The sequence below is a fragment of the Nanorana parkeri genome, unplaced genomic scaffold, assembly GCF_000935625.1.
Source record: "Nanorana parkeri isolate BGI_ZX_2015 unplaced genomic scaffold, ASM93562v1 scaffold179, whole genome shotgun sequence".
Classification (NCBI taxonomy): domain Eukaryota; kingdom Metazoa; phylum Chordata; class Amphibia; order Anura; family Dicroglossidae; genus Nanorana; species Nanorana parkeri.
Genome location: NW_017306447.1, coordinates 1,401,946 through 1,411,300, shown reverse-complemented (window position 1 = coordinate 1,411,300; position 9,355 = coordinate 1,401,946). Strand labels below are relative to the sequence as shown.

General features: G+C 40.1%; 1 protein-coding gene across 2 annotated transcripts in view; it reads left to right on the top strand.

Moving 5' to 3' along the window:
* The window catches only part of CAMK2A (calcium/calmodulin dependent protein kinase II alpha), a 136,503-nt gene that overhangs the window by 80,266 nt on the left and 46,882 nt on the right, over positions 1–9,355 (top strand). For both annotated transcript variants that reach the window (XM_018554955.1, XM_018554954.1), the window contains exon 4: positions 8,454–8,508. In XM_018554955.1, the coding sequence (XP_018410457.1) occupies positions 8,454–8,508 (55 nt within the window). The remainder of the gene's footprint in view (positions 1–8,453; positions 8,509–9,355) is intronic.

Genomic DNA, 9,355 nt, shown 5'->3' with positions numbered 1-9,355 from the left:
TTTCATGGTAGGGACAGATTTTTATGGGCTAAAGAAAGTGTACCAATCAAAGTGTACCATGGTGCTTCATTGTAAAATGCAGGTCATTAATGCCATTACTGACTTTTCACAAACTTATGTATGTATATACAGTATACTTTCTTATTTATAGGGAACATTTTTCTGGGGATTTTTTTTTTTTTAGCGACAAGGTTGCTATGTACAGTGAAACTCCAATGAAAACTTTCTAAAGTGTTGGATTTTGCGTCACCATGTCAATGCCAAGAGGCTTCAATGGGCAAATGTATTGTGCATCAATTGCAGATGCATTTGGCCTATAGTTGACCTACATTTGACATCCCTCAGCTGCTTTTGCATTTGCATCCTATAGACTTTTATAGTGAAAGTAGCATTTTTTTTTTATCAAAGATTGTTGACAATTACCCTTACTGTGGTGTTCCTACATGGGAGATTTTCCTCACTTCCTACCACAGTTTTTTTGCTCTTAAGCTTGCAATCTAAATAACTGCTTCCATTGAGTTAGCATGTGTGCAGTTCCAGAACAAGTGCCCTGCGTATAACATCTTAGCAATCAATTTGGTGCTTTGTAATTTCGAAGATGATGGGATACTTTAAAAAGGCTCTGGGATAGTAGTTACCAAAAATTAATGCTTGGCACCTACTAAAAGAATAAGCTACTTATCTGTCTGGCAGAAGCTGAGGGAAATCTTTGCTTTACTCAAGGACACTATTACTATTGGAGACATCCAGGTTTGTCATAAAGCATGTTACCTGCCGTGCAGTGTGTGCACTGACCTTTTCATCAATACAGAACACAGCAGTGAAGTACTAAAAAAATGTGAACACGCATACCTGCAAAGAACAGGATGTTCATAGTAGCATGTCCTGCCACCTGTTCTTTTGATCTCTTGCTGTACACTCTGGTTCCATTCACTGGTCCCTATGTCTCTACAGGACAAAGTAGTGATATAGTAGCCAGCTTTAAATGGGGGACACGGCCACCCAACACACCCATAATCGTCATGTGCAAAGATTTTGCCAAAGGCCATAGATGTTGAGCAGAGGGAAGATCAGAGGCATGGTTAGAGGGATAGCTGATTATAAACACTTGTCTTTTTGTAGATGTTTTTTAATCAGCGACAGAGTCACTGGCCCTAGGACTAAAGGCTCTAGGACTGAAGTGGTTAATAAAGCTGCAGTCCGAAGTAGCTGGGCTATTTTGGTAGGCTGCTAGATATCTGCTGGATCAGTCAGTGGTTGCAAATGTCACCTGTACTGTTTACAGATTTTGTCACCACGTAACATTTGCAGACGATTGTTTGCCACTCACTGCTAATAACACTTAATAGGTGCACTTAAATCTAAGTGCAGAAAAATAAAATTGGTAATAGTGGACGGTTTACATGTTTCTCCTTAGAAATTACAGAACATTGTGTCCTGGCTATAGATGTCCTAGTCATTCCAACACATTATTGTTAAAAGAATTATGAGCGCTTCAGAAGATGTCAAATTTTGAAGAGTTGAACATGCCCTTAATGACTGGCTACCAGTAACTGATAACTTTACGAGGCATTTCGCTCCCCCTCTTTTTTTTACTCCCTCTTACCTTTTGTGCAGTGTTGTCCTCAAATCACATACTAACCTGTCCAGTGTATCTAGGGTTGGCCATTTTGGTGCCCTTTTATCATTGGGAACTGGCTGCCTCAGCCAGCCCCTGATGAAACGTGGAGCTCTGCCCACTCTGTGTCCCTACTCCTGTAGCCAATATAAAAAACAAAAACATATGCCAGCAATGTACACTGAGTTTACATGAAGCAGGCATGTGCAGTTGCTGTATAATACACAGAAACTTACTTTTTTGTTAGCTTTCCTCTTCATATCCACATGGAAATGTCTGCCTGCTGTGCAAGTATTGTGTATGTGTCTTCCCTTCTCTCCCCTCCCAGACATTGTATTGTGTGTAAAGGCAAAGATGGTGGTGTTTACTGATCATGTTACAATGGGTGACAGGGAGGGGGCAGCTGATTACAGTCTGACACCCTGGTGTCAAACTGATTTTCCTGTGGAGAAAACTTTGCATTTTTAGGCTTCAGGCCTAATAAAACCTGCATAAAAAAATGAAGAAAGCCTTCAATATGAGTCATGAAAATGTGCACATGTATACATCATCACTGCATCTCTTCATTACCACAATAAATGCTAATCACTTACAAAGGTGGAAATGGATTTTAAACTCTTCAAGAAAACTGCTTCAAGCTTGTTGAAAGCTTTGCAAACTTCTTCTACACACTGGTCTTATACATGCTCAAGCCGCTATGAATAAAGACTTGAGAGTTCATTAATATGGCTGTTCCTGGCCATAGACCACCCAAATCACCGTATGTCGATGATGGGTATGCCCAGGTGTTTACGATTAGCTGCAAACAGGAAGCTTGTACAAATCAATGAGAGGCTGACTCTCTTCGCATATAATCACTTAAGTAGCTATTCCATGTGGCTAGGAATAGATGAGCTGCTCTGATGAGTCTCTGTGAGACTGTTTGCATCTGGGGCCACTCATTTGTCCCTAACAAATCATCCAGTCCATGTGCAAATGCATGAAGTGTGCTGCGGAGCCTCTCATTGATTGGTACAGGCTGAATGTAAACACCTGGGCATACTTGCCCGAAAAATATGCTATTATGGGTGGTGTACAGCCAGGAATGACCATTATTGAACCCCATTCGTTCCACTGCAGCTCTCAGCTGTGGCTGCGGCCATAGAGTTATGTCAGTGGTGTCTATGGCACTATCATCATCTGGCAACTATGTTCAGGCAAAGCCTGGGATTGTCTGTTTAGAAAGAACCAGGCAGTCAGAGGTTTTACATAAAAACTGTTTGAAATTGATGAAAACAGTCCTATGAATCCCCAGTTGAGATTAGAACCAAGACCTGCGACTGGATTGAGCATATGCAGGTGTTAGATAAGGACAATAAATCTTTTTCTTTCAGGTTGTTATAATGTCAAAATGTGGGGGAGAGCCGTAATTTTAGACCTGCTTCGACTTAGTACCTATACAAAAAACGTACACAGTATAAAGCAGTAAAACTGTAAATGTTGTCATTTGCATCTTAGAGCGAGCTATTATTTGAATGTCATTTTAGAATAATCATGTGTTTCAATGTATTTGATGTTCTGCGTGTAAATTGTTTTGCCGTGCTGCCAGCATAATTGAAATAGATTAAAAGTGTTCTGGTTTCTGTGAACAGTAATTTTGAAAACCATTACATATATTATTAGAGATTTTTTTTTTGAACGCTGTCATAAAGTTGGTCGTTATTAAAGTAATAACAATGATTATAACAAAGATGGAATTAGTGGCAGTGCTGAGGTGCTGGATTTGAAAGGTGCTGTGAGAGCAGGAACATGCTGGCTCTGGATGCTAAAAAGCATTAACACTGGCAAGAAGCAATACATCTCTGTACCCAGTAACCCAGCATGCAAGCAAACAAAAAAAGCCATCACAAATGACTCCCCCATAGTGACAGAATCAGCAGTCCAGATTAATGCATTAAAAATGGTGTTTATTTATACCTTGCCACACACAAATAAGAAAAAAAATCCGGCTTTAACCCTTAACACTTTCTCTATGCCAATTTTTTGTTAGATTTGGATATAGTAGCAAAGGGTTAGATCCTCTATCAGGATTTTATTGCTATTTGTGTCTTCCCTGGAAAGCTGTACCCTATTTATCCTGGTGATCATTGTTCCTGGGACAAGCCAACATTTTCACTGGTATAAGAATTAAAGGGAAATCTTCAAATGGGGACAACTGTTTGGGTGTCAATGGATTCCCTCCCCCCACCCACTTTGAAGAGATCTCTGATTACCTGTTGTTTCCCAGGGGAAATTTCCCCAGTGGGACACAGATAGCCAAAACAAAAATACCAGAAGTGGCTCTCAGTATTCCCTGCTCCCAACTTCGATTAGAGATACACTAGTCACCCTTACTCCAAACCATTCATTTTAACAACAGTCTTCCCATAAGATTATATGTGTATGCAACATTTTTATGCATGCTATTTACCTGTAAAAGTCTCCCTTGTGTAGCCATCCAAAAGCCCTGAGACTGCTGCTGTGTGCTGCCATCTTGGATGTGATGTCAGCAGCCCCAGCAGACTCAGAGCTATTACTAGCCTGTGGTGTGCTTTAAATATCTATTCTGGTGTTGGTAATCAAATGCCAAATCATAGGGGACTGAGTCAGCCAGTTAGCAGCTTTGCCTGATCACTAATCCTCCTGTTTAGTTAAAAGCACATGACCAGTATCTTGGTCAACAATCTTAGGTCGTATAATTTGCTGAGTTGGACCTCATTCCACCTTACAATATTAACCTTCCTGGCAGTAATCCCGAGTGTGGGTTGGGGTTAATTTTCATTACCAAAAGCGGTAACCCCGAGCCACACTCGGGATTACACTGTGCATCGCTTACGTTGTCCACGAGCCCCGATGTGTCCTCCGACCGATGCCGGCATCCGTCTTCTGGGTTCCGTCCCTTGCGAGTGCCCGCGAGGGCGTAACCGGCGGGAGATTTAAAAGTAAAAAATAGAAAAAAAAACTGAGATATTCAGACCGCCAGGGAGTTAAAGTGACACTAAACTTAGGAGTTAAATCTTAAAAATGCATTCAAGTATCTTGACTATAAACAAAATTGTAGCTTATTTGTTTATCACTCGGCTGTAGATCCTCAAATCCTCTCTGAATTGATGCTGACACTGTCCTTCCTTCTGGAGGGTGGCTACATTTGTTCCCCATGGTCCCTGTGTGTGTTGTAAAGTAGCCACCGCTCCACGCTCACTCCTGTGATAGACTATAATTTCAATATAAATCAGTAAACTAAATATGAGATTGTAGTCCATCATGGTAGGGAGCTTGGAGTTAAAAGTTATGGTACTTGGATGCATTTTTATGCTTTAATTCCTGAGTTTAGTGTTAAAGATAGTGTGGTGTTAAAAATATACTGTAAAACTCATTAAGGCATTTGGCAAAACTTGAGCGGACATAATCTGGAGCAGCTGCTACCAATCTTACATTCCCAACCTTACTGAAGAAACTAAAAATGGAAGCTGATTAGTTACTATGGTCAACTGCTCTAGATTCTGTCTGCTCCAGTTTTGATAAATTCTCCCCATTGTGAATTGGTAGTAACATTTATCCAACTGTAGCTTTATATTAAAAAAGGAAGATCTTAAAAATAAATAGCTATAGGGTAGACCTAAATCTAGGCATATTTGAAGGTATGTTATGCATAAATGAACAGCCCACTCTGTAATTTAGCTCACATCAACTCTCCCTGTCATGTTTTAATTTGCCACACACAAATGACCTTCATTTTTACTTTGCTATCCCACGCCCTCCCACAGCCTCCTTGACAAAGATGGTTTACTTTCATTAAACACACAGTACATGTTAAGTAGGAAAGAACTGCCACTGTGTTTTTGAAATGTTCAGCACTAAAATTAGTGTTTCGAGCACAGTTCTGTTCAGATCGTTCGCTCACTTCTCGATCCTGTCACGGCAGAGAGCCATGACAGGGGAGGGACTGGATTCCCCCCTCCCTGCTCTGATCCTACAGTGCTGACTGGCGGAATGGACGGGGAGGGGACGGGTACAGCTGGCTCTGCCTCTAGATAGGCACAGCCAGCTGTCACTCATGCAGCTGGGTGGATCTAGACATAATTGTCGGGATCCGTTTCAGCTGCGGCGTCTCAGTATACCGCGAGCTGCAGCTCGTGGTATACTGAGCTTTGGGTAACGGGAGGACGCTAGTTAGTGTCCTCTTGTTACCCTTCGGAGAACTATGGGGAAAAGCCTTAACCCCATAGTTCTCCTTTAAGGGTTTAAACTTGGTTAAGAATTGTAGACATGTGCAGGTTCTTTTTAAGGTGGCAATGCTTTACAGAAGTTACAGTAAGAGGTTACGAGAAATCTTAAAACCTCTGCCACCATGTCCTCAATCCCCCTTAGATTCCAAAATGCAAATGTTAGTCATTGTAAAGGCTAACAACTGGAATAAAGAAGGGTACAGCCCAGTGATTTGGAAAATGAATTGGAAATAGAAACACAATGGCAAAATGTTCCAAAGTTTTGTGTGTGTTTAGTATGTGATGTTTTGTAACTAGTAGAGCTCTTTGTGGAGAGAATGTGGTGGCTCTTGCTGTGTAAGTGTAGTGTGGATGATGGGGGAATTAGGCTGCAATTAACACATCGAAAGCTAATTGCCAGGCTTAGAATGTGCACTTGGGTGTCAATGTACAGAAATAGACAAGTATTCCCTCGCTGCTCATTGTCTCCAATGCTGCTATTAAGTTGTCGCTGTATGGTGTCCCCCCACCTACACTGTCCTCCCACTGCAGTGTGGGGTTTTCCAAAGCTGAGGGGGTTAAAGAAGAAACCTTTAGAGCTACAATTACGTAATCAGGAGTTCATGAGTGCCTCTTGTGTGCCATAATTTTCCCTTAAAGAACCTAACTAAAAATAAAGGTTTAAAAAGAGGACCTGCTATATAGAACTAATTAACACTTTACCTTGTTTTCTTCAAGCTAATAGACTGTCCTATACAGAAGGGAAAATTGGTGATATTTCCAAAATATCAGAAAACAGAGTTTAATAATAAGCACATCTAATGCTCTAGTTAACCCCATCATGATATATCTGCTACATTTCTTAAAGTGTAGCTAAGCCCAAAAGCAAATAATTAATATATTACAAATTTTGTGATTTGATGATGCATTAGTTTTCTTTTTTTATGCTTTGTTTCCTTTATTTTCACCTGGTGATTCAACCAGTAACATACTTCCTGTTTTAGAGGGCTTCACTCTATGGAGGAGCAATGACGCCACACTTGGACAGCAGCATTGTCAACCTGTGGATGGGGTAGTGTCACAAGAGCACATGGAAGATTTCTTCTCTACGTCTGTTTTGGTGACAATCCAAAATGTTGGATTTCCCCTCAATTCAGTCCCTGTGACAATACTCACTAGGACAAATAGAGATATGGAATCTCCCCTCAGGAAACAGACAGCAAAAAACACAAACAAACAAACAAACCTGAACAAGGTTCTACCCCCTCATCATTCCATCGAAAACTCAAAAACAAGTTTTGACTACTTCACCCATTCTATAAGAAATACAGAGTTACCCCTTTTCTGGAAATATATTTGTCTAGCTATAATGTTTTTCTACTGGATTTATTATTTTCTAAGGCTCTGACCTCATATAAGTTTGTAGAACAGGAAGTAAAAAAGCCAAAAGAAATCTTGATCTGGTTTCCTGTTTCGGGTCAGGGTCCCAAAGTAAGAAGGTGAATATGACATTCAGGCAACAAGCAATTTCAGAAAGAGAGGTCAGCAATGAAAGCTTCTGCCTTCTACCTCATGACAGGTTTCCTTTATATTACTGGGCAGTGTTTGATGACAGGAAGCTTGTACTTTACCCATTTCCCAACAAATATGGATCTATGGCAAAACCGTCCAGCTCCTTTGTATTGTACATGATCAAACAAATCCATTTTAATACTTACCAATCCTGCACAAAAAAACATCCGGGTTCTGATACAAGCCAGTCTTGTAACCATAAACCTAGGCATTTGGTCATACGACTGTACCTGAAGGGGCGGATCATAGTTCAGGTAGAACCACTGATTGGCTAGTTCTTGCTGAATATCTTTCCTTATATGCCTTCAGCGGTGCTAAGGTGACCAAATGTCAAATAATTTCATGTTTAGTCTCTATAGTAGATTGGAGTAGTAGTTTTTACAGACACATGGAGGAGAATTTATGAAAACTGGAGCAGACAAAATCTGGTGCAGGTGTGCATGGTAACCAATCAGCAGCCACCTTTTATTTTCAAAGCTTACCTGAACAAACTGAAAAGAGAAGCTGATTGGTTGTTATGCACATCTGCTCCAGATTTTGTCTGCTCCAGTGTTGATAAATTCATCCCCCCATTATTTTTAAAGTATTTTAAATATCTAAATCCATTTTTCTTTTAGAAGAGAAGGGTTATCAGTTCTCTCATATTTTTTTCATTTGCAGTCTGTGTATCCACTGGAAAGATTCACTCTCCCTGTTGGTCCTGGAAGCAAATTGGAACTGAAAATCAAGAAAAATCCCAAATTTTGAGTTGTTGTTCAATGGGAAAACATGTAAATCTTCCAATGAAGACACTTGTTCTGGTAACAACTGTCTAAGAGGGGATAACAATATTGTATATATATATATACACAGTATACTTTATTTTGTTATTATAACAAAAAAATCAGGATGGGGTGGGGTTATTACAGGTATATGCTTACTACTCTAAGGTTACATGTGCATCATAATAGTACAGTGAAAACTTTCATAAATTGATGACAGCGGTTTGATTTATTGAATAAATACATATATGCTTACTTTCTTTTTTTTTTTTGCAGTAAGGTTGCATGACAGTATCTCTGAAGAAGGACATCACTATCTAATATTTGATCTGTAAGTAGCTTATAAATGTTGTCAGTATAAAAAAGTGTTCCAATTTTAGCCTTCCTAATATCGTGATATTACATTTTTAGTGGGGAATTGGGTAAGCTTTTTTCTGCTCCTCCCATCCTAGTGCTTGCCACATTTTTTTCATTTTGTACTTGCAATTTGTATAAATTATGAAACAAGGTAGAAAAGTGAAAGAAGAAATGTGCAAATAAAATCCAATATGCCTTATGACTAACAGAGGTGTACATGCATTGTAATATACACCAATCATCCATAACTGATTTTGACCACTTGGAGGTGAACATTGATTATCTCATTACAATGGCAAATGGAAGTGGGTTGTATATATTAGTCAGCAAGTGAACATCTTCTCCCTGAAGTTGATGTGTTGGAAGCTGAAAAAAAATGGGCAAGCATAAGGATTTGAGTGACTTTGACAAAGGTCAAATTGTAATGACAAGACGACAGAGCATATCCAAATTGCAGCTCTTGTGGGGTGTTACCGGTCTGCAGTGGTGTTGAGTTCAAGGTGTTGACTTGGCCTCCAAATTCTCAAGATCTCAATCCAGTTGAGCATCTGTGGGATGTGCTGGAAAAAGTCCTATTCATGGTGGCCCCAACTCGCACCTTACAGGACTTAAAGGACCTGCTACTAATGGCTTGGTGCCAGATACCACAGCGTTCCTTCACAACATACCTTCAGAGGTCTAGTGGAGTCCATGCAAAGGGGGACCTACTCAATATTAGTGGGATGTTGTAATGTTATGGCTGATCGGTGTATGCATACCTTTTAAGCATAAAACTGTAAAATACACATTAATCACAGCCCCCCCCCCCCCGCCCCCCGAAC